Source organism: Hemibagrus wyckioides, linkage group LG22 (assembly GCF_019097595.1).
Source record: "Hemibagrus wyckioides isolate EC202008001 linkage group LG22, SWU_Hwy_1.0, whole genome shotgun sequence".
Classification (NCBI taxonomy): Eukaryota; Metazoa; Chordata; class Actinopteri; order Siluriformes; family Bagridae; genus Hemibagrus; species Hemibagrus wyckioides.
In genome coordinates, this window is record NC_080731.1 from 11,385,852 (window position 1) to 11,409,965 (window position 24,114).

The window sequence follows — 24,114 nt, forward strand, 5'->3', positions numbered from 1 at the left end:
ATAAATCATTTTTATTTTAAGCAACAGCGACTCCAGGAAGTGTTCTTGAACCACATCCGGGAACATTCATGGTCACTGAAATTCCAACATGGCGGTTCACATGTCCCGATTCGGGTGTTGGGGCCGTATACAGAGGTAGGGTTTGTTTGTCATTTGTTGTTATTTACAGATAACGTTTGTAGGTTATTCGCATAACTGTCAGGAGAATAAGTTCACTGTGATCTCGCTGTCTTGTTCATTTGTGCGTTTCAGCTTATGTACCTGCCTTATTTACCTTTAGCTTTCACTGCGCACGTTTTTCATGTTTAGTGTTGTATGACAGATGAACATACTTAGTGATGCCTTCAGTTATTACAGTAACACAACAAGGAAAATAGTCACAAGTAATTAACGCAGTTTACACCGACCAGGCATAACATTATGACCACCTGCCTAATATAGTGTTGGTCCTCCTTTTGCTGCCAAAACAGCCCTGACCCGTCATACACTGTGTACTCTGACACCTTTCTATCAGAACCAGCATTAACTTCTTCAACAATCTGAGCAACGTCTGTTGGATCGGATCACACGGGCCAGCCTTCACTCCCCACGTGCATCAATGAGCCTTGGCCGCCCATGACCCTGTCGCGGGTTCACCACTGTTCCTTCCTTGGACCACTTTTGATAGATACTGACCACTGCAGACCGGGAACACCCCACAAGAGCTGCAGTTTTGGAGATGCACTTATCCAATGGTCTAGCCATCACAATTTGGCCCTTGTCAAACTCGCTCAAATCCTTACACTTGCCCATTTTTCCTGCTTCTAACACATCAACTTTGAGGACAAAATGTTCACTTGCTGCCTAATATATCCCACCCACTAACAGGTGACATGATGAGGAGATAATCAGTCTTATTCACTTCTCCTGTTAGTGCTCATAATGTTATGCCTGATCAGTGTATATTGAGGTGATTATGGTTAGGTCAGAATGATTCGTCTGGAGTCACAGGGTCCCAACCCTGTTTCTTGAGTACCCCCAGTCCTGCACATTTTAGCGATTTTTCTGCTTCAGGACAAGCAGTTCCATTGGCGATGGTGTGTTATTTAGATGATTAGTTACATGAGGAGAGCTGGGAAAACAGTGATGTAGTAGGTTAGTAATGGTCTGCATATAGTTTACTCTAATAATATTATATATTTATTTTAATATAGATATTCAGCCAGCATTTTACTGTTTATAGTATTTATGGTTTTTGTCTTTATTGTTGATGTTGCTTCTGTATGAGCCTGAAGCTTGTTGAAAATGTCAGAGTCCAGCCTCACTGAACAATCAGTGTTTATAACCAACATTAACACACTGTTTTCTGAAACTTTACACACACAGAAATGTATGAAATGAACATTACAGTAAATATAATCCAACAAGACTAATAGAAAATCTAACAAGAACAACTAAAATGATTAAATATAATTAAGAACCAGAGAGGTTTTAACAAAAAGGTTATTGGATATATAAACTACAAGTCATTATCAAATAATATATGTCTGATTTATACCTCCACACACACAAGATTATAGAAGGGTTGAAGAAGCCCTTCCAGGAAACAACTCAGAAAATGCAGCATCTGAACTTCAGTTATCTTTGGACCTACAAATGGAAGTCTGTGAAGGAGATGACAAAAATCACATTTTATTAGTGCAATCATTAAAGCAGATGTGATCAACAAATAAAATCATATAAGCTGTGCCCTGGTTACACTGCATCACTACTGTAAACGGTTTATGATTGCCTGTCTTCATATAAAACTGGTGTCTTCATATAGTCTTTACTAATTTAAAAAAAATCATGTCTACCACTTCCTTATTGACTTTTGAACATCGTAATTGTAATATCTTGTTTTGCTAACTGCTCATTCTCTTTTCTGTTGTAGCTTTGGCATTGCTGCATGTAGACAGTACAGCAGTGCAAGGGGCTATCCTAATATTTCTCTTTCTACACCTTTACCTGGCATACCCAAGCCTGTGTTCGCTTCAGTTGACGGTCATGAGCAATATGAAACCAAAATCACCACGTTGGAGAACGGCCTTAAAGTCGCATCACAGAATAAGTTCGGCCAGTTTTGCACAGTTGGAGGTAAGTCTGTGACTCATTTCTACAATTGTGTGATAATTTTCTATGTTTGTTCCATATGTTGAATATGGTGTGATTATACTGATGCATATTTTGATTCTGATATATCTTGCCATATTGGTACAAACCTTTTAAGATTACGGCAATGCCAACGCCCGTAGAAAGCATCAAGTCAGGTTCATAAGTACTTGGACAGTGACACTTTTCATTATTTTAACTCTGTATTCCACCACAATAGATTTTCAAAGAAACAATTAGACTTTCAGCTTTGATTCCAGGGGTTTACAAAAATACTGCATTAACTGTTTAGAAATTAGTCATTTGATTTTATATAGTCTGTCTATTTTCACCGGTTCAAAATTAAATGGACAAACCAACAGAATTAACATAACAGAAATTAAGAAAGGAGTTAAATCCTTTTACAGTTAATGACTGTCTGAAGTCTAGAGCTATGGACATCGCCAAATGCTGAATTTTCTCACATGAGCTGCTTTGGGTCTGTCGTCTTTCAGTTTTGCCTTTTGTTTTTGTTTTTTTGTTTGTTTGTTTGTTTGTTTTTTAAATGATGGCCACCATCACTTGCATGACATCTCCTTGGATCGCATATTGAGAGTTCCTATGAACAGCTTCCAAATGCATATTCAACACTTAACCTTTTTATCTCCTTCGTTTGAATTAACACGAAATTCGCCCAAATTGGCCCTTAAACTGCTAATCAGTCAGTTGTCCGATTACTTTTGAGCCTGTGAAAATGGAGGGACTGTATAAAAATGGCTGTAATTTCTTTAATTCTGCTCTATTCTAACAGGAGAAACATAGGATTCTAGTCTAATCTATCATAAGCAACATGCATAGAGCATTATAGGATTCTATTCTATGCTATTCTGTTAGACTAGACTTGAATAGAATCTGTCATAAGCAAAATACTTTCTGTATTTAGTTTCTGATTCTGTTCTAGTCTGTTTTATTCTAGTTCAGTCTAGTTAATAAATTACTTGTAGCATAATATGATTCTATTCTGTTCTATTCTCAAATCCATTGTCGCAGTAGAATGGCAAATTTACACAAAAAGTGTCACTGTCCAAATACATATGGACCCAATGGTATTTATAATCTGAGATTGGTTTGAATGCCCCCGGGGGACCATGTAGATTATAGTGGTTGTTTGGGTTCATCTAAACAGAGCAGGCATCTGTGATGTCATTATTGTAAAAGTCAATATTATTATGATAAAGAAAATATTATTCAGCCTGAATGTCTGCCTGTTGTTGCCGTATGAAAGGACAAGATTAGAACAAGCTTACATGTTATTTATATATTCTGGTTAGGGAAGGTTATATTCTGCTGTGTCTTGTTTTTCAGTTTTGGTAAATTCAGGTTCCCGGCATGAAGCCAGATACCCTAGTGGGATTTCCCACTTTCTGGAAAAGCTTGCATTTTCTGTAAGTTTTTAAGTGTTTACTGTGCTGCTTTTTTACAGTATGTAGTAATAAAGGATGATAACAGTCACCAGTATGTGTTGTTAATGTTTGGTCTACTTGTTTTGTTTAGTCTACGTCACAATATGGCAGTAAAGATGAAATTCTTCTGTCGTTGGAAAAACACGGTGGAATCTGTGACTGCCAAACATCCAGGTTTTGTTATTATTATTATTATTATTATTACCATTTAATTCTTACTTTTTTAGCCTGCTTCTTGTTCTGGATGTGATTGACTCCAAGCTAAGTTATTCTTAATAGCTTTTATTGTCATTTTCAGGGATACAACGATGTATGCGGTCTCTGCTGAAGTCAAGGGTCTGGATACTGTGGTCAACCTGTTGGCCGACGCTGTTCTGCAGCCGCGTTTATTAGGCAAGATCAAGTCCACACTTGTTAAGAAGAGTCTATAGCTGTTGTGTCCTTGAGCATTTTCTAATCAGTATGCTTTCCACAGACAAAGAGCTCGAGATGACCCGGATGACAGTAAGGTTCGAGTTGGAAGATTTAAATATGAGACCTGATCCTGAGCCTCTGTTAACAGAAATGATTCATGCTGTGAGTGAGACCTGCTTATTTTATTCATTTTTAGGCTAAATACTTGTTTAATTTAATCCTCTTTAGTCTCGACTTCTAAAACTGAGCTTCCTCTCTGTCCAAATATCTAAACACCCACCCAAATGCCCACCCCATTGACAGTAGTTTAATTCTCTTGGTTTGCAGGCAGCATTTCGTGGCAACACCGTAGGCCTGCCCCGTTTCTGCCCAGCGGAGAATGTGGACAAGATTGATAAGAAGTTGCTGCATAAATACATGCGTAGCTACTACAGCCCAGAGCGCATGGTGTTGGCAGGGGTGGGGGTTGAGCACGAGCAGCTGGTAGAATGTGCCAGGAAGTATCTGCTGGATGTGAAGCCAGTTTGGGGCACAAGCACACCAGCGAATGTGGATTGCTCTGTGGCACAGTACACAGGAGGCATTGTTAAGGTGAGTGTCGGTGTCGGTAATGGTAACAACTGACATAGAAACACAAGACACCAAGAATCCCAACGGAAAAAGCTAAAGAAAATTGAATGAATGAAAGAATAAATAAATAATTTATAGGATTATATTCTGTTCTGTGCTAACATAAGGAACATACACTATATTGCCAAAAGTCTTAGGATGTCTGCCTTTACATGCACATAAATGTAATATGGAGTTGGCCCGCCCTTTGCAGCTATAACAGTTTCAAATCTTCTGGGAAGACTTTCCACAAGGTATAGGAGTGTGTTTATGGGAATTTTTGGCCATTCTAGAAGCGCATTTGTGAGGTCAGGCACTGATGCTGGCCCAGAAGGTCTGGATTGCAGTCTCTGTTCTAATTCATCAGGTTGAGGTCAGGACTCTGTGAAGTTCCTCCACACCAAACTCTCTCATCCATGTCTTTATGGACCTTGCTTTGTGCACTGGTGTACAGTCATGTTGGACCAGGAAGGGGTCATCCCCAAACTGTTCCCACAAAGTTGGGAGCATGAAATTGTCCAAAATGTCTTGGTATGCTGAAGCATTAAGAGTTCCTTTCACTGGAACTAAGGGGCCGAGCACCACCCCTGAAAAACAACACCTGAATTCAATGATCTGGAGGGGTGTCCTAAAACCTTTGGCAATATAGTGGATTTGCAGCATATGATACTACTCTATTCTAACATAAGCAGCCTAACTACAACACAATATAATTCTATTTTAATCTATTCTGTTCTCCTCTAACATAAGTGACATACCTGAAGCATAATAGGATTCTATTCAATTCTATTGTATTGTATTCTAACGTAAGCAACATACCCAAGTCTTAATGATTGTCTTCTGTTCTAATCTAATCTAAGCAAAGCAACATAACTACAGCATAATATGACTCCTTTCTAATCTATTCTATTCAGTTCTATTTTATTCTAACAGTCAGCTGAACTACAGTAATAGGATTATATTCTATTCTAACATAATTACAGCATAATCCGATGTATTGATGTATGCACATTCCCACCTGTATGTACAGATGGAGAAGGACATGTCTGATGTGAGCCTTGGACCCACACCCATCCCAGAACTCACTCACATTATGATTGGCTTAGAGAGCTGCTCCTTCTTGGTGAGTTTGCAGCACCTTCAGCAGAGATGTCTGTTTATTCCACTATACCTCTGACAGATTATGAACCACTGACAGGAGGAAGACTTCATCCCCTTCGCTGTCCTCAACATGATGATGGGAGGAGGAGGCTCCTTCTCAGCAGGCGGCCCAGGAAAAGGCATGTTTACCCGCCTCTACCTGAACGTTCTCAACAGGTACAGCACTGTTTCTCATTATCTGGGATACATAAGAGAATACTTCACCACAGAAAAAGTAATATTGCTCATAGGGTGGCTTGTTGTACATCTAGAATTATTGCCACCTTAGTTGAAACTGCAGTGAGTTGTACGGTTTTATTTTAATACAATATTACCTAAAAAAACATTTTATTAGGTCCTGCTTGTGCATTTGAACTGACTGTGTGTTATGTATTTATTAGTTTAGATCAACAACCATGAATATCTTTAGTAATTAAAGCTCTTTTGCTTTTCCTATGGTCATAGCAGCACAGATTTTGTGTAAACATGTTCAAAAGCCATAACAGAGTTTCTAGAGAATGAATGGGGTCAAAAAATTGAATTTCTGCAATGCATCACCGCACTTATTGGACCTACTTATACATTTATTGCACGGTTGTACGCAATAGTCTGTTCGGTTCACATTGTGTAGTAGAGTAATAGTAGAGTAATGCTTTACCAATATCATGTAGCTCTAGTTGCTAGTGATGGCACATTCTATTAGTCTGCTCTTCTTTTTTGTAATTTGTGTTAGACTTATTCCTTAACAATACACATGAAAAAATGACCTTATTAATCGTCTGGTTTATGGATTATATTTGTTTTTCAGACATCATTGGATGTACAACGCTACCTCCTACCACCACAGCTATGAAGACAGTGGCTTGCTCTGCATTCATGCTAGTGCAGACCCAAGACAGGTACAAATGCAAAACAGAGGAGGGGAAAGATAAAAGTCAAAAATGTTAATACTTAATGAAATATATTATTTTTTTCTTTCAGGTGCGGGAAATGGTGGAGATAATCACTAGGGAATTCATACAGATGGCTTCTACAGCAGGAGAGGTAGAGTTATATATTTATAGATGACTTCAAGTTGAGACCTGAGCGTATTTTTTTTTTAAAACTAAAATAATTGCCTTCCTTGTAGATGGAGCTGGAAAGAGCAAAGACTCAGCTGAAATCTATGCTGATGATGAATTTGGAGTCTAGGCCAGTCATCTTTGAGGATGTCGGTCGGCAAGTTCTGGCCACAGGCCACAGGAAGCTGCCTCATGAGCTGTGCGATCTTGTCAGTAAGTCCAAATTGCATTTCCGTCCATTTTCCAGGTGATTTGCAACCAGATTTTCCACAGTGAATCTAATTAAACATAAATATGGAGGAAAAGAGGTTTCTTTTGCTCTGCTCTGTTTGTTTCCCTTGTTGCATACACAGACTGAATCTAGATCAGAGGTGTCCAGTCTAATTGGAAAAAGAGATGGTGTGGGTGCAGGGTTTCATTCCAATTAAGCAGGAGCCACACCTGATTCCACCTGTTTAAGCAGTTAGACATGCACTCACAACTGGACACCCAGATCAAGATCATTTATAATATCGATTATAAAATCATCTTGTCTCCAATTTAAGGTAAAGTTACCGCCAGTGACATCAAGAGAGTCAGCACGAGGATGCTGCGCAGCAAACCAGCTGTGGCTGCTTTAGGAGATCTGACCGACCTGCCCTCGTACGAGCACATCCAGGCTGCTTTGTCCAGCAAAGATGGCCGTCTGCCTCGTACGTATCGCCTGTTCCGATAGAACATCATCACATGTAGCCATTATACAGTGGTGTATACCGGTGACTGACCTACAGTGAAACTTTTTCTGGAGCTCTTTTATTGAGCGGTTATGGAGAAATGTTCAGGGTCAGCGGGTAGTCAAGGCACTTAATGTAAAAGGAAATTTTATCTTCAAAGGACTTGTTAGTGCTCATATTGTGTGGGTTTGTGTTCAATATCATGCTCAGAGTAAATAAAAAGCGGACGGTTTTGCAGTAACGTGTCCAGCAGACTGCCTTGTTACAATGAAATGCCAGTTCAACGTTAAGTCCGCTGATAAGCTAAAAAAAAAATCAGTGGAGGTAATCATTTCCAATTTAATAAAAGTTATTAATTGGAGCCCAATACAAGTTATTATTATTTTTAAATGATATTCTGAAATGCTGATTTTGTAACTGTTGTATAATGCTGTAATGTACATTTTCATCAATCTAATATTCAGGTCTTGCCATTATGTTACTAAATTTGTAATAAAAATATACATTAGTGTACTCAAAACCACTTGGTTCTTCTGTGAGTATCAGAAAGCCTTAGGAGAGACTGGAACCTGTGGTTTAAAAGGCTTTCTGAGCAGTAATATCTTTCTCTGATTGAGCCCATCTCTTATCATTTCTTGTGTGATGTATATTCTTTGCCATACAAACGGATGACTGCACACACACACACTACGTGTCATGGTCATAATTTGTTCATGTGAATGGCTCGTGTCTCATGTATACATCCTTCTTTTCACACATTTTACAAATTCTAATAATGCTCTGACTTTGAAATGTGAAATGCTATTTGCTTTTCTGTGTCTGTTTTTGTTCATAAAAGAGGTTTATGTTTATTATTTGGCTATTTATTTGTTTCTCTTTTTTATATTTATTTAATCTGTTTTAAATAAGGGTCAAGCTATATTTCCATAAATATAAACCAAGAAAGGAAAAAAGGCAAGTCAATAGTTTCAGTCATAGCTTCATGTTACTTAACACTGTAAACATTACAAACATGCTGTTATTTAGGTTGAAACAGAATGATGTAGAAAAGCCACAGAAGGAATCGCAAGATCTCAGGCACTTTCCATCAACAGCAAAAGCATGATTAGGGTTACGTTTTTATTTGTGGCCCGTGCATGAGGGATACAGTTACTCGATTAAAAAATTGTTTTTTACTCCTGAAATGCATGGCCATTTGACATCAAGAGGCTGAAATGATTTTGTATTAGAAGTTAAGGCAATGGACGGAAGTCCTAGAGGAGTCCGAGTTAGATTTTCCCATCCGCATCACTGCCATTTCTAGCTAAAACGTCGTCACATTTCCATTGTTACAGATACCACAGATAATGTAATTTTGGCTGAATTTAAACTAGATCTAAGAAATAAATATATTTTATTTTTAAGAAAAACCTTTTTAGTATTGGTAACAAATGAACAATGTTCAATAGTTAAGCTGCTGATTTATCTGCGTAAGGCTGCTGAACACTGCATTAGTCTTGAGTGCGAGTTGTATGACAAATCTTTCATATGATCTTTAAATATAAGCTGACACACTAATATAAAAACACATAGATGTTAGGGAAAATGTAGTGCACAAGATATATAGAGGTCATCTTTTTCATTCCCTTCATTCCCATATATGCTCACCACTTTCTACAGTTCTCATGGACATTTCCAGCTCTAACCAGAGACCTTGAACAATAAGGCACAGCCTCTATTCAAGCTCCTGTGAATGTTCCTGGATGAGGAATCAAACGCTATATCTCCCATAGTTCTGAGCTTCCCTTTGGTCCTGAAAGTCCAGCTTCCTGAGTTAGTAGGTCAGAATGTGGAAGATACCGTCTGAAGCCTGCTGACCCTGAATCAGGAGATGGAACAGACAGTGCTGTTGCTCTGGTTCTTCATGGCCTCCCTCCTCTTCAGTTCTCGTGTAATCCTTCTCCTGATGCCTTCTAGGTAGACAGTTCGGTCAAACAAGCCCGCTCCCAGTGGAATGCTAGAGGGCAGGTAATCGAGAATTAGCACAAACTGGAAATAATATCTTAGTAACAATGGTGAAAAATTTATTTCACAAACATTTTCACATAATCTTAAAAAGCTCTACATTTTAAAGAAGCGATGTCATTTTTAAAATGTTCACAACTGCATTAAAAACACTGCCCAATCTCCTCCCAAGACTGAAAATATATTTTCACTGCTAAGAAAGTGTCTAAGCTGAGAAGCTTGTTTTAAAGCTAAAATATAAACAGGAGTCTGAAATGAATAAAATGGAGACTCCATTGTAAGATTGTGTTAAGTTTTTTACTATACTGTTTATTGTAAATCTATAAGCATTACAACCTGCCTCTTCGTCAGCTCATAATCCATTGCTTAAAATGTTTCCTTACTTGTCTCTACCAGGCCGGAGTTTGACCTGAAACATGCCAATGACAGGACGGTGATCTGAGGTCTTGACAGATGGGCAGGACGTATATTTAACCACTTTGATGTCATCTACTTGTCTGCTCCTAAAAAGGATTCGATCCTGCAACATTTTCATAGTTTAGTTACTTTTCGTAGTTTAGGGTTTGGCAACAGTGAAACATTATAAACTGTATCTGCACAATTTCAAAGGAGCTGAAGATGAAGTTTTCTCACTGTATATGATGGCGTTCTCTGCTTGGGTGTTGTGTCATAAACATCACAGCCGATGTCAAACTTGTACGTGGGAGTGAAGTGGATTGGCGCTTCCTGAAATCCTTTAAAGATGGAACCTGTGAGCAGGAATTAATGGTTACATATTCTTTTTGAGCCAAGATTCAGTCTTATAAAAATATTGTAATACTACAATGCATATGGTCCAAAAATGTATCCCATAAAGGAAGCTTATTAAGACCTAAAACAGGATTTGCAGAAAAATTAGCCATTCATATAAGACTAGCTCAGACTGACCGTCTTTCATTTCTTTGCACAGCTGATCATGCTGGAGGAGGGCGTCCATGTTTTTCCCAGTGAGTTGGTTCAAAGTAGCCTCCACTCTTTCCCTGTCTTGATTCAGGCGGAAGTTAAAATCCCCAAACCAGAAGACTTCATCGAATCTGGTGGTTACGTCCGCTGAGAACAAAGTAATTGTTCTTCATTATGAGGAATGTGTGATGCATGTGTTTATGGTTAATCAAAAGGAAACTTACAGGCAACAGATCGGTAAGGGTTGGTGTCAGGAAGGCACCTGGGAAGAGCTAAAGCTTCTACTATCTTATTGTAGTCCAGTATCCTTTCATAGACTTTAGAATCTCCCGCTAAAATAAATGGTGGCAATAAATTAGCAAATTAGTATCTTAGCATGCGCCTAAACATAATGTGAATGTACTTTTCTATAAAGAGAATTAAACTTCTAACATACATGTAAAATGAGATGTGATGAAAAGGAAAGATGTCCCAAAGAAAGTGAAGGCAATGCCCACTGCCCCTTTGGTCTTAATCTGCGAGATGATCCGGGTGGTGACGGTAGCATGCTCCACCTCTACGAGAAGAAGTCAACACAATGAGTTTGATCAGATCAGTCTGGAGTAGTATATCTACCAAACACAACGCTATTTTATGCTATGTAAACTAATCATGTAGGAAATGGCAAATTCTACAAGATGAAAAACCCACCAGAACAGAACCATATGAGGTCCCTGCGTATGAAGATGGTAAGATAGAGCACTCCGTGTGCAGCTGCGTACAGCATCACGTAATACGGGCCTAGAGTTTCCTGCAGACGGATCTCCCACTCCTTCCTATAAATACACAAAATGTTTAGTGAAGTGTCTGACATTAAGAAAGACAGACAGAGCAAACTTCCTACCTATCAGGGCATCCTTCTTGGACTCCGATGATATAGAAGTCTTGTGCGAAATCAGTGTCTGTTGGGAGCAACAGGTCATCTAGGTTGTTTGGAAGCCCCTGCATGCAAAATTCACCATTAATATAGAATATATCTTGCATGTCAATGATATAGAATCTTTTGTCTCACAGTTCTAACTCACCTTCTCTCCCTGCATGTTCCAAGTGGCAATGTAAATCCCAATTTGCCTGCTGGGAAAGTACCGGTCCAGCTCTTCAGCCCCAAGTAAGGCACCGTTGCCCAGCACGCTGCCCTCCAAAAAGCTCCTTTAAGCAGCAAGTGTATTTTTTCAATACATGTTTAAGAAAGATATTTCACTTCTAGTTTAACATATTAGAATTGAGTCAAACTCTCAAAACAAGAAAGTCAGAACCCTGCAATAACCAGTGCCCTGCAAAATTGTATTCTACATGAACGTGTGCTGAGCAAGTGTTTCACTGATCCAGCCCTAATCCCCTTTACCTTCACCCCAGTTCACTTTTCAGTTCTCTTTCCCTTACATCTCTCTCCTATTATGGAACTAAATTCATTTAAAAAAATAAAAGCAATTTATCGCAAATAGCAAGCATTTATAGCACAGTTTTAGACTGATAAGCTCTGGTTCTTACCTGAAACATGCTTAATAATCCCACTAAATAGTTCGAGACACCAAATTAAGTTAGAAACTACATGATTAAGTGCATATTAAAAATAGGGCTGGACTAAAACACCAACACACCACTACTACACAAACTACAATAATAAACAGAATGAGAACATGCAACAAAAATCAGATACACTACATAGTCTTACAGTAAAAGTAGGCAATGTGAGTATAAACATAATTCATTCAAATGACACCAAGGCAGTCGAAGCAGTCAGCTGTCTGGAAGTGACAGCGGTCTAAGTATAGGTTTGGCCTACATTTACAACACAAACAAATAAAAAGATTCTACCTGTTCCTCACATCCTTTGGCCGGATAGGGTTGAGCACGCTGAAGGTGGACTTCATGGAATTGACCGAGGTGCTGTCCGACACCATGGTGTCCCAAAGCTGGCTGTCACAGAGGTTCTTTTGCAGCTTCTCTTGCAGGCTCCCATTCCTATAATCCAAGCAATCCCTGTCAATCTGATTAGAGGTCCTTAAGGACATGGAGGCGATACTGTACTCTAGAGGAGGAAAGGCTCCTGTGGGCTGCAGTGGGGAAAGAATAATTTTGGAAGGTTTTGGATGCTGCCCTGATGGATGGCCTTGGCTAGGAGAACATCTGTCCTCCTCAGGGAAGCTGCTACATCGATCCCGGAATGGTGGGGAATGCCAGGCCACTTGATCAAAATGACTTCCTCCAGAATTCTGGCCATTCTTTAAAACCATATGGCTATTTGGTGCAGGAAAAGTGGAGACTTCCCTAAGGGAGTCGGTCGAGGAGGTCATTTCAGCTGGGTCAGTGAGGCTCTCCTGACTGCTCCTCAGTCGCCTTCCCTTTTTATTTTCCTCAAATGACATATTCCTACTTCCTTTTGAAATGCTAATGGGCTTGGGAAGCATGGGTGGATGAGGCATGTAGGGACCAAGTTTGTCTTGCTGCCTTTGCTCATCTTGAGAGGTCTGGAGCACCTCAATAGACAACTTCTGACCACTAAGTTGTTCTTGACTGGTTCTGCCATTTGTCACATCTATGTCTTCTGACTGAAATCCAACAGGTTGGAATGGGACGATGAGCTCTTCATTCTCATTCATCCTACTCGCCCAGTTGTTCTCAGACAGACACAAGTGCCATTGTTCTTAAGGGTTCACATTCTGAAAATACAGTAAGTACAAATTACTGAATGGCATTAAACCTTCTGTTTATTTAAAGAGCTTATTCTAATGTTCAGCAATAAAGAACGTGTTGAAATTCAGGTTTTTGAAGCCATTGCAAACGAAATAATTGGGATAATTAATCCTGTTGCTAGATAGAAAAACATTTATTAGCTTGTAATAGAACTAATTATCTTCAGCTATTTTCAGTTTTATAAGCAACACTACTAATTTATCAAATTACTAATCAGGTAAGGGCAGTTGATTATAAGGGAAAAAAAAAGGCCGTATGAAACAGCTTGAGAGCCATTCATTAAATCTGTATGTTGACATATTTTCTTATGAAATAAGAACTCAGAGTGAGGGCATGTTCAAGTGTTTGGCTGATTTAAACAACAGGCGATACAGCATTCGAGATACTGCGCACTCTTGCCAACCCTAAACAATCCTGACTGTAGCCTAGTGTACTAGCTAGATACAGAAAACAGTGAGAGTTTAACGAGAGCTCCTTTGGATTTCTCACTTGACTGCAATAAGGATAATATCCTAAATAACTTAAATGCTGCGTTTTTTGTATTTTTGTTGTGCTACGCATGTTTGAGCCACAGTCGATCATCAGAGAGCCGCAGGGTCTTCGCTGAGAGGTATCCATCGTATCAGATCTCTTACTGATGGAAAAGCATCAATGTACAAAGACAGAATAATTTTCTTGATCAGTCATTCAGACACTAAAATATCACATATCTGCTTACGTGCACAAATTCCACCCTCTTCAGAATGAATCGATTCCAACATTTTTGTCTCCATTAAGGGATGGTTAGAAAAAGGAACAGCTAGCCATGTTTGCTTCTAAGGAGATATAACTGTAGAGCAAGACCCGCCCCTAGGGAGGGTCTATACATTTTAGAGAGCAATTCATTGGATGAACACAAAACTAGTACAGGCTGAGTCATCAAAAAAACTGAATCATATCATAGAAGTGATAAACTCCAAAATACATCTCAAAAATAATTTTCTTTTATGATATACTTGATATTCATAACACTTCAGGGCATGTAGGTTTAATTTCTTGGAAATTTTAGGTTAATTGGGGCGGTTTAATGATCTTATAAGGGCGAGTAAAAATGGTGCATTTGCTAAATTGCCTTGAGGGAATATAACCACAAACACATCATTTTATTAACACTATTTGTTCAAACTGTTAGCTGCCTTGTTGACACATTTGAGGCACATAAAAACACAAACCGAACACAAATGATTTGCTTTAATAACGGTTACATTCACTGTGACTAGCATAACACGCTAACGCCAGCGCTGGCTCTGTACCCGGACTCTCAATCACAGCAGTGGAGCTCGCGCACAGTGTGCAATAAATAAATCCGCGCTGAAAATCTAGGTTTAAAACGCATGTACTGGGAAATAAAAACCAGCTATAACAAAGTGCACCCCCTTACCTCCAGGCAGCTCCTCGCATCACGGCAAACTTTTTTTTTTTTTTAACTTCCTTAGCAACACCCGACAACCAACAACTCACTGAGGCCGCCATTATACAGCTTGCAAGCAGAGATCAGGGTTGCCAGATCTGGGCGCAAAAATCAATTGGCTGATGGGTCCAAATCAATATGAATCTGAATACAGTAAAGAACCGCAATGGAGTCAATGTGTTCGTAAAACATTACTGCAATATATATATTAATATTTAGACAAAATCAAGTTGCCGAAATGCGCATAAAAATCATTTTCGCGGCGTTAACCAAGAATATGGCAACCCTGACAAACGCCATCCTTGGGTCTCCTCTGGAGAGACAGTACAGTATTTAATACCACAGCGCCGCCTGTGTTCAGATTAAACACTGCATTTTTCTGTGAAAGCACAATGATCACAAATTATATGGTGACTTTGGTACAAAAACATCGGTTTTGCAACTTTAATAATAAGTAAAATGTTTAGGGGATATGAAAATGTATATACAGAAAATAGATTTCTGGAATAGATTACTTTTACATTTTATATTTTGATGAAACATGTTTGGTGTTGATTCATGAAGCCATCTTCATGATTAAAATATTTGGCTAATATTAATATGATCACTAAAATGACTCTTCTTGGTCACAATGTGTAGCACATACTGCACTCTATATCATCTGTGGGACATGGTGGTAATTCAGTATACCTGTATTCTGTAAATATACAGTAACTGTATATATATATATATATATATATATATATATATATATAACCTGTAAATATGAGTTCATGGTGCAAACATGATGCACTATAAAGTAGTACACTGTTGAGAAACCTAATTTAGTTCATGACATCTTTAATTGAACACAGGGTCAGTTTACATACAGTATGTGAGCTGTGTTTTCTTCTTCTTTTTTGTAGACGTAACCAGTGCTCTTTTACTCTGTCAGCGTTATTTACAAACAAGCTTTTCCAACATAACTGTTTGTTAGTGTGAATCCATTCATCTTCAGTATCCTGGTGAGGGCTGTGGTGGACCCGAAGCCTTTCACAGGAACATTTATCACAAGGCGGAAATACACCCTGAAGTGGATGCTGGTCCATCGCTGTGCACCAAGCACACAACGTGTGTTATTCGGGGAAAAATACAGCTTTCGCTGAAGAACAACATTGCAATGAACTGTTAGGAAGATGTTCTTATTGCTGAGCTGAACTGAATAATCTAATTCACTGAAAAAAGGCAGGATTCCCATTGTATAATGCCAACTTTGAACGTTTGCAATTTTACACATGTTAACAGTTCATATTTTTCACAATGTTAAATCATATTTATTATACTAGTAGTTCATGACTCACACCACATTAAGAAAATAGATGTTACGGAGTTACAAGGATTCTTAATTCTAGCAAATCAAATTTATTGAATATCTTGTGCAGCATATAGTGTATAGTGTATCAAAACTGCCCCATCGTTGTCATACTGCATTGCATGTCTTTTTCAAAATATATTGCACTATTAAAATATTTTGTTGTATAAAAAATGTTAGAAAAAAAAGTAAAGTTGGAAATATTTTTACGCCATTTAGAAATTGTTTGTAAAAGGTATTTTCAGTAAAAGTTGTACGAGTGTGTTCTCAATCCTCTTTGTGCTCCTCTAGTCGGCTCAGTAAGAGCAACGGGGCAAAAAAGAAAGCCGAACTGATGATGAAGCACAACTCAGCACCAGCAAGCCAGTACACTGCAAAGGAAATACCACAACTGCTTAAAGAATTACACATGCCTCTTTTTATATTATCTAGACCAGGAAATGATTAACTAAAAAAGGCTAAACATGATCTTTACACTTTCAGTAATCGATATACATTTGGGTTATCAGTTCCTGGAGTGCTATTAATAAAACTGTAGGCTATTGTATTAAGACAAAAGGCTTCTCCTTATTCTGTTACATCCACATGCAAACTGATATATAATTAGTCACCTGAGGAAGCTACAACTGGACCCAGTGCTCGGGCCAGTGCTCCCAGACTACGCAGGATCCCCATCACTGTACCCTTCTGACTCGCTGTGCCTAATACAATCGAGAGATTAGAAAACCGGTTACATTTTTTTCCAAATTATTTTTAATGAACAGGATGGGAATAAATTTATCTGTAATTCATACAGTTCATACAGGGAAGTCATGCTCACCGTGACCAGATACTTGTGCTGAAAGACATGGTACAACAATGGCAGCCGCTGGAGAAAAGCAGAAAGTTATTCAAATAAGCCAATTATTTTCCAGTAAAATATTAAAAACAATAAATAAAGAAAAATAGCTAAAACTTACCAAAGGAATAGAGAAAAAGGCTGATGTAAAGCATTATTAAATTCCATGCTATTCCAATGAGTATGAAGGCTGGAATGAGTAATAATATTGCCTAAAAAACACAATAGACTGACTTCATTGACATGCCATGATTATTCCTTCATAATGTAAACATGATAAGTACTGTTTTTTTTTTTATTTACTTCTCTCTTTAAGTAACTTCTAAACGTGTTACCCATGTGTTTTGTTATGTAAAAGGGATAAAATTCAGATTTTCTATCATTTAGGGATCATGATGAACAGGCCACATCAATTATACAGTACTTCTTTAACTTCTACCACTTCTTTGACACAAAACACATATCACATAATACTCTTACCACTGGGGAGGTTTTTTTTCTTTGTGTAAAATGCTAGAGAGTTTATATTAGATGCTATATGGATTTCCTTTTTTAACACTAATCTTTTTATTGGTTTTCCCAAAGTAAGACACAAAATGCACATAAAAACGATTGTCACTAAATCCATTAACTCTTTGTATGAACCACTTATCCTACACAGGAGACCTATCCCGTGAGACTCAGGGCAGAGGACACATTATAGGGCACAATCACACACCCGATCGCATACTGCGGACAATTTAGGGAGGCCAATCCGCCCACACTGCATGTCTTTGAAATGAGGGAGGAAACCATTGGGAAGCAAACTCCACACACACAGGGCAGAGGTATGATCAAGTGTGGATGTGTGGAGAGATGAATTTGTTCATTTTAATGCCAGCTCACATTCTAATGCAAGATGAAATGTTATTTAAGACCAAATTAGCTCTGTTGACATGTAAACTAACATCCAGTTCACATACAGATATAATTAAAAAACTAAATAAACATAATTGCTGTCCTCTCTCGGACCCCCAACCCCAGAGGTGCGAGGCAAACCACTAAGCCACAGTTCCCCGTCACTAAATTGTTCTAGTTATATTAAATTAACCCATAACCCTCCTTTAATATTATGTATCAACAAAGATAAACAAAATCTGCTATCTCATGCTCCTGTGAAAGACTAACTGCGTGTGACTGAAAAAGAACGGTTTAACACTGAAAAGACTTACGATGCGGACTGTCCGGATCTGCTGAGCTGGTTGGATCCTGCGTGCATATCCTCCCTGGAATGTTGCCATGGTGATGCCAATGAAAAAGAACATCTTCCCCTGTTGCATGCTGGGGAAAAGAAATGCTCATCTTACCAACTTTTTCACTGGCAATAAATTCATCTGATCATAATCAGGCATTATAAATGAGATTTTTCTAGTCAAATCTTAAGAGAAATGTGTACAGGATATATTGTGCAGGATGTACAAAACCATACACAGCTAGGAGGCTCATAAATCAATAAATTCAAGGTGGGACATCTTAATATTTCATGCTTTCACAGTTCAGGGATATATATTTGGGAGAGCATTAGCTCAGACAGAGCTTACCTGGAGAACTGGAAGCGTTGATGAGTTAAGAAGCTCAGTGTGAACTCAAGCCCAGAGAAAAGGAAGAGGTATGCAAAGTACACCAAGCCCAGAACCTTAAGATTTCGCATCCCTGATGTAGCAATAACAGAACAAACAAAAATACCCAGAAAGCAAGTTTAAGGAACACATTTTGATATTTGAGTATGAACTTAAAACCACAGTGGGTTTCAGCACTCCTGTAACAGTCTATTTCATAAAGTGTGTGCAATGCTTACACCAACCCAGGTGGAACCAGCCAAAAGAACATAAAGTAATTCAATAATCAGAACTGTACCAAATGTCATTCGTATTTAAGATCAACAAAGAAGCTAATATATAAGAGTAAGAAGCTAAGGACATGAGATTTAAATGAGCCTACGGTGTCTGGAGGGTGGCTCTTTTGTTCTTGTGACGGCAGAGAAGTTGAAAAGGGCCACTGGGTTGAGCAGGTCTCCTATCTCCTGAACGCCTGTGTGCTCCGAATTGCCCTATGTTAAACAAAAATAATTGCAACTGTGACTCTCAGACTGTGTTTTATGTATCCACCACAATGATGAGCAATTATTCTTAATTTACTTGATCATGGTTCATATTAGTGCTTGAAATAATTACAGTCATATCATGTTTTTTTTACTATTATTATTATTTCTTGCCTTGTTCAAAGTCTCTGGAAGCATGTAAAAAATGAAGAGCAGGTCTGCTACAGAGAAGAGAACTGACAGTATAGCAGGTCCTTGATAAAACAACTCAGCATCCACTGGTCTCAGTGCAAAGTAGGCTCCCATTAACGGGCCCAGGGTAAAGCCCAAAGAGAAGGCAACACCAATCATTGCCTAGTGTGAAAACAGCACAAAAAGGAGCAGGTCAGTAATCACACTAACCACGTAAACATATACAGGGACATTTAGAGCTCATGTCGAAGACACACAGTTGTAATTAAACTAATGGCTCACCATCCCTCTGTTTCTTGCTTTAGGGCAAGGTAGGTCTGCCACAACAGCAGTGCAGAGGCTGACATTGCCTTTACAGATTCCTCCCACCACACGAGACAGGAGAAAAACACTGAAGCTGTGAGAAACAGCCCACAGAATGTAGGAGAAAATCAACCCAACCTAGACAACACAGAGACTAATTACTTTTCAGATATGAGCACGCAATCTAAACAAAGATTACACGTGAACGCTATTGACAATCACTCCTGACTTCATATCAGATTCATATCAAATTCTATTCTTCTCACAGTAGTTATAAGTAGCAGCGGTCTTCTGCCATGCTGATCGGATGCAGCCCCTATCACGGGAGAGAAAATGAACTGCAGCAGTGAGTAGAGTGAGCCAATCAGACCTATGAAGTGAAAAAAAAATCAAGAAATTATTCATCCACTGTCGGACACAAGCTGTTTGGGAGAAATTTCAGAAATAAATGAATGTATACATTACCTCCAAAAAGTACACTGGTGTATTTTCTCTCCAAAGGAATTCCTACAGTGCCCCTGAACCAGTCCACAATGCTTTGTAGTGACAGATACACACTATCCTGTTTCAAAAATAAAAGGAAAAATGTCAAAAAAAAAGAGAACGTTCTGAGGTGAACTGCCCATTTCATTTCCCTTTTCTCTACCACTTATCCTACATAGGGTCACATGGAGCCTGGAATCTATTCCAGGGGACTAGAGGAACTAGGCAGGGAACACCCTGGCTGGGATGCCAACCCATCATGGTGCACAGTCATGAATACACTCACACACTGTGGTCAATGTGGACAGAGATGCCATTCAGCCTACAGTGCATGTTTTTGGACTGGGAAGGACCTGGAGAAAACCCCTGAAGTACATGGAAAACATTCAAACTCAACTGGAATTGACCGCTCAACCCTGGAGGCAAATGTGCTAACCACTGGGACACCATACCCCCAGTGGCAATATGTGAATTTTTTGTTCCTGTATTCCTTATCTTAATATTAACATTAAGTGACAGTTTACTCATAACAATTTTAATCTAAAAAAACACAAAACATTATTATCCAGACATTGTTAATGTGATTGCACTGTAGAACATCAGATCCTGAATCTACAAAAAAAAATCTTTAATATCTTTTATCTAAAAAATCTTTTAAAAGGTTTCCATCTTACACCGTATACAAAGTCAAGTGAATTTGCCATGACTCGTGTGGTTTAGTGAAATATTTTTAAACATTTATAAACCTCTACTCTTGCGCAAGCATACTTCCTCTACTCTTGTGCAAACACAGCTTGAGCCATGCGACTATACACAGTTGCAAGTTTTGGCACCAGATGGTGATGGGGAAATCTGTTTAAAAATGTTTGAACTATTTTATATTAAAACCATAGAAATGACTGGTTCGAGGTACATAGTGATGCAGTCCAAATGCTTAAAAAATCACTTTACATGCTAAACAGATTATTGTAACACGTATCAGTAACACGTCCTATCAGGTATTCTCCTAATAGGAGTAAAAAAAATAAATAAAGAGAAGGCTTACCCCTGTTTGACTGTAGTGATCTAAGATGGAGGGGAGAAGAGGAAGGATTACTGTGAACCCCAGCAGGTCCAGTAGAAGAGCCAGAAACACCGCCCGAATGACTCTGGAAGAGCGCGTGTCGTCTGGAGAACTCTTCTCTCCTGCCATCACTCTTCACTTCACTGACCTCCTCAAAAGTGAAGAGCTTTAGATGATCCTCGAAGCATCCCCTGTGGTCACTGAGATGGCACCGCTTTTGATGAGAATAAGTGCGATGATAAATAAGCGCAATAATAAATACTGGCAATCAGTTCTAGGTATTAATAAGGAAATCTTGAGGACCAGGAAATACTCTAAATGTCAACAAAGTTATCATTGTTACTGTTCTATTGTTCAGGGACTAATCTACTTTTCCACAAACCTGGGCCTCTAATCTGGTGTACTCACATAAGCTTTTACTTACTTTTGAAAATAAAGAAAAGACACTTCTGATAGTATTCAGGTCATGATCTCTCCTCTTTCATACACTGATAGTATAAAAAGTGGGACCTTTCTGGGCTTATGCCTAGTCATTTAAAGAGCATATTTCTTTATTTACATTTCTTTAGCTTGTAGTATGCATGTACTTAGAAATAGTTTTCAGTCTTACACAGGTGTGAACTTAAATGATATCATGTTTTCTAATCTCCAAGGTTGGGAATTGTAAGGGATCACTCAAGTATAAACAACTTGAAGATACTGGAGTGTCCCACCTTCACCTATGGATAAAACTGACATGATCATATTCCGTTTCAGTAACATTAACGCTGGATATAAACAAGATGAAGGCAAAGCGACACTAAAGACAGTTATCTGAATCGCACTGTTTGCTTCAGCCACATGTATTTCCATAGTAAAATACTGCAGGTCGTTTAAAGGAGCAGATGATTACCTTCAGCAGCTCTCCCTCAGTCCTGCGTGTTTGAATGGATGCACTGGCGACTCGAAGTGGCACTGTCCCTATCTCTACACCAAACAGCGCACTTCCGCACTAAACTGTAAGGCGGAGCAGTATGCATGAAGGCAGCACGTGGACGCACACTATGCAGTAGGCTAGTGCGCGGTTTGGAATGCAGCCTCGTTCTACCAGGAAGCGGTGTTCGGTTTCAAAATGTAATTTGTGACGCAAGGAGGAAGTTTGGGAAAGCAGAGAGATTTGTGTGAAATAGATAGATCTAAATTCCATTCTTTTTTTTTTCTTGTCTGTATAATGTTTTATGAAAAATAAGGTATGTTTATGGTACTATAACTTAATGGAACAGGAATGCTGTTAAAATATGGAAATACAAATACACAGACAGACAGATAGATTGATTGATAGATAGATAGATAGATAGATAGATAGATAGATAGATAGACGGACAGACAGACAGACAGACAGATAGATAGATAGATAGATAGATAGATAGATAGATAGATAGATAGATAGATAGATAGATAGATTTGTACAGTACTTTGGCCAAAGATGTATAAATTACTTACTTACTTTATATTGTGTATTATATATAGTATTTTATTATACACTATATTGGCAAAAGTTTTGGGACACCCCTCCAAATCATTGAATTCAGGTGTTGTTTTTCAGAGGTTGAACTCGGCCCATTAGTTCCAGTGAAAGGAACGCTTAATGCTTCAGTATACCAAGACATTCTGGACAATTTCATGCTCCCAACTTTGTGGGAACAGTTTGGGGATGACCCCTTCCTGTTCCAACATGACTGTACACCAGTGCACAAAGCAAGGTCCATAAAGACATGGATGAGTGAGTTTGGTGTGGAGGAACTTCAGAAAGTCCTGACCTCAACCTGATAGAACACCTTTGGGATGAATTATAGTGGAGACTGTGAGCCAGGCTGTCCAACATCAGTGCCTGACCTCACAATTGCACTTCTAGAGGAATGGTTAAAAATTCCCATAAACACACTCCTAAACCTTGTGGAAAGCCTTCCCAGAAGAGTTGACGCTGTTATAGCTGCAAAGGGCAGGACAACTCCATATTACATTCATGTGCATGTAAAGGCAGATGTCCCAGTTTTGGCCTGTCCAAAATGTCTTGGTATGCTGAAACATTAAAAGTTCCTTTTACTGGAACTAAGGGGCCAAACCCAACCCCTGAAAAAGAAACACCTGAATTCAATACTTTGAAGGAGGGGTGTCCCAAAACCTTTGCCAATATAGTGTATATAGGCCTATATGACATCCTCATTTTGTTGATCTTCGTACTCGTAAAATAAAAAATCGTACTCGTAAAAAAAATAATACACGTGAATCACAAGGATGCTAGTGTTCGTTATTCCAAAAATCACACGTAGAGTTTTATGCAGATTAGGGGGCGGGATAAAAGTCCCCATTGGTCCACTGCTTCTCAACCTACTGCCCTTCTCTAGCCAATTAGTAAAGTGACGTCACTGACGCGCGACTCTGCCGGTTAGTGTTTGACCCTGTCTTAAGCAAGTGAGAAGATTTAATCAATACGTTTAAAGCTTCTTATATGTGTGTCTATTGTAGTATCGTGTCAAACCTCCTGTTATTATGCTAAAAAGTATTTTAATGAACTGGACAAGTGTATCATTGCGCAATCATTAGCATCATAGCATAACGTTATTGTTGCTCAAACAGTAGAGTAGTGCACTAGTAGCACTATGTGTTCAGTTTCATCATGATGAAATGTATAGCTTTAAAGTAATGTAATTCACTTTGTGTTTACTCTTATCTCTGTGTTAACTCAGACTCTTAATCAGAGTCCTGTATCACTGCGTCCACAGGCTCAGGTCAGTCAGATACAGGGAGGCAAGTGAGAAGATGGGCGATTACACACAGATACACGTAATCGATATCAACGTATACGTTAGTTAGGTGCCTTAATTGTCCAAGGAATCAGATGTAATATGTCTAAAATGGTTCTTAAATGTTCCAGTTGTTTTGTGCAGGTGTGGATGACATTTCTTTCTTCCTAGAGGAGCAGAGTGCTGGGGTTGTGCTTACAGAGACTGAGTGGATGCTGTGACCACAGGCACAGTTTAGGACACACACTGACCCAAACTCCACATCCTGAGACTTTGGAGGATATCTCTTTTTATTAGTTTTAAACTATGTGCAGCAAATTGTGGAATAACCGTGTTTTAATTACATTTATATCATCACTTTGCAATGCATTTAACCC

At 38.7% G+C, this 24,114-nt stretch overlaps 3 protein-coding genes across 5 annotated transcripts; 1 reads left to right on the forward strand and 2 right to left on the reverse strand.

Moving 5' to 3' along the window:
• Positions 1-20: 20 nt before the first annotated feature.
• On the forward strand, positions 21-8,363 carry pmpca (peptidase, mitochondrial processing subunit alpha). 2 transcript variants are annotated; one of them, XM_058374979.1, is made up of 13 exons: positions 21-135; positions 1,913-2,115; positions 3,475-3,554; positions 3,664-3,746; positions 3,871-3,965; positions 4,048-4,148; positions 4,314-4,577; positions 5,626-5,718; positions 5,794-5,912; positions 6,544-6,634; positions 6,717-6,779; positions 6,865-7,009; positions 7,342-8,363. In XM_058374979.1, exons 1-13 carry the CDS (start codon positions 89-91, stop codon positions 7,509-7,511), a joined length of 1,554 nt encoding a protein of 517 aa, XP_058230962.1. In that variant the 5' UTR covers positions 21-88; the 3' UTR covers positions 7,512-8,363. The 2 variants fall into 2 exon arrangements, with proteins under 2 accessions (XP_058230962.1, XP_058230963.1); XM_058374980.1 differs by lacking the exons at positions 21-135; positions 1,913-2,115; positions 3,871-3,965 and having other exon boundaries at positions 3,499-3,554.
• Positions 8,364-9,273: 910 nt separating this feature from the next.
• inpp5e (inositol polyphosphate-5-phosphatase E) lies at positions 9,274-14,842 on the reverse strand. Its single transcript, XM_058374978.1, has 11 exons — positions 14,612-14,842; positions 12,313-13,157; positions 11,520-11,643; positions 11,339-11,436; positions 11,146-11,270; positions 10,892-11,011; positions 10,680-10,787; positions 10,441-10,602; positions 10,147-10,262; positions 9,897-10,033; positions 9,274-9,505 (listed from the first exon to the last, which is right to left on the reverse strand). Exons 2-11 carry the CDS (start codon positions 13,095-13,097, stop codon positions 9,373-9,375), a joined length of 1,908 nt encoding a protein of 635 aa, XP_058230961.1. The 5' UTR covers positions 13,098-13,157; positions 14,612-14,842; the 3' UTR covers positions 9,274-9,372.
• Positions 14,843-15,464: 622 nt separating this feature from the next.
• On the reverse strand, positions 15,465-21,996 carry mfsd10 (major facilitator superfamily domain containing 10). 2 transcript variants are annotated; one of them, XM_058374983.1, is made up of 13 exons: positions 21,844-21,996; positions 20,934-21,151; positions 19,871-19,967; positions 19,672-19,775; positions 19,385-19,543; positions 19,085-19,264; positions 18,811-18,919; positions 18,411-18,522; positions 18,042-18,150; positions 16,952-17,042; positions 16,813-16,860; positions 16,604-16,693; positions 15,465-16,363 (listed from the first exon to the last, which is right to left on the reverse strand). In XM_058374983.1, exons 2-13 carry the CDS (start codon positions 21,078-21,080, stop codon positions 16,260-16,262), a joined length of 1,350 nt encoding a protein of 449 aa, XP_058230966.1. In that variant the 5' UTR covers positions 21,081-21,151; positions 21,844-21,996; the 3' UTR covers positions 15,465-16,259. The 2 variants fall into 2 exon arrangements, with proteins under 2 accessions (XP_058230966.1, XP_058230965.1); XM_058374982.1 differs by having other exon boundaries at positions 20,934-21,165.
• Between the last annotated feature and the right edge of the window lie 2,118 nt (positions 21,997-24,114).

What these genes read in the sequence shown, in the direction of transcription:
- pmpca (XM_058374979.1), top strand. Translation starts at nt 89, where the DNA reads ATGGCGGTTCACATGTCCCGATTCGGGTGTTGGGGCCGTATACAGAG. An exon ending in TCTGCAGCCGCGTTTATTAG is followed by an intron (nt 3,966 to 4,047) that starts GCAAGATCAAGT and finishes TGCTTTCCACAG; the next exon opens with ACAAAGAGCTCGAGATGACC. An exon ending in TGGCTTCTACAGCAGGAGAG is followed by an intron (nt 6,780 to 6,864) that starts GTAGAGTTATAT and finishes CCTTCCTTGTAG; the next exon opens with ATGGAGCTGGAAAGAGCAAA.
- inpp5e (XM_058374978.1), bottom strand. Translation starts at nt 13,097, where the DNA reads ATGAATGAGAATGAAGAGCTCATCGTCCCATTCCAACCTGTTGGATTT. An exon ending in CATCACATCTCATTTTACAT is followed by an intron (nt 10,788 to 10,891) that starts GTATGTTAGAAG and finishes CATTTATTTTAG; the next exon opens with CGGGAGATTCTAAAGTCTAT. An exon ending in CTCCGGCCTGGTAGAGACAA is followed by an intron (nt 9,506 to 9,896) that starts GTAAGGAAACAT and finishes CCTGCCCTCTAG; the next exon opens with CATTCCACTGGGAGCGGGCT.
- mfsd10 (XM_058374983.1), bottom strand. Translation starts at nt 21,080, where the DNA reads ATGGCAGGAGAGAAGAGTTCTCCAGACGACACGCGCTCTTCCAGAGTC. An exon ending in CACCAGTGTACTTTTTGGAG is followed by an intron (nt 19,776 to 19,870) that starts GTAATGTATACA and finishes TTCACTTCATAG; the next exon opens with GTCTGATTGGCTCACTCTAC. An exon ending in TTCCAGAGACTTTGAACAAG is followed by an intron (nt 18,920 to 19,084) that starts GCAAGAAATAAT and finishes TGTTTAACATAG; the next exon opens with GGCAATTCGGAGCACACAGG.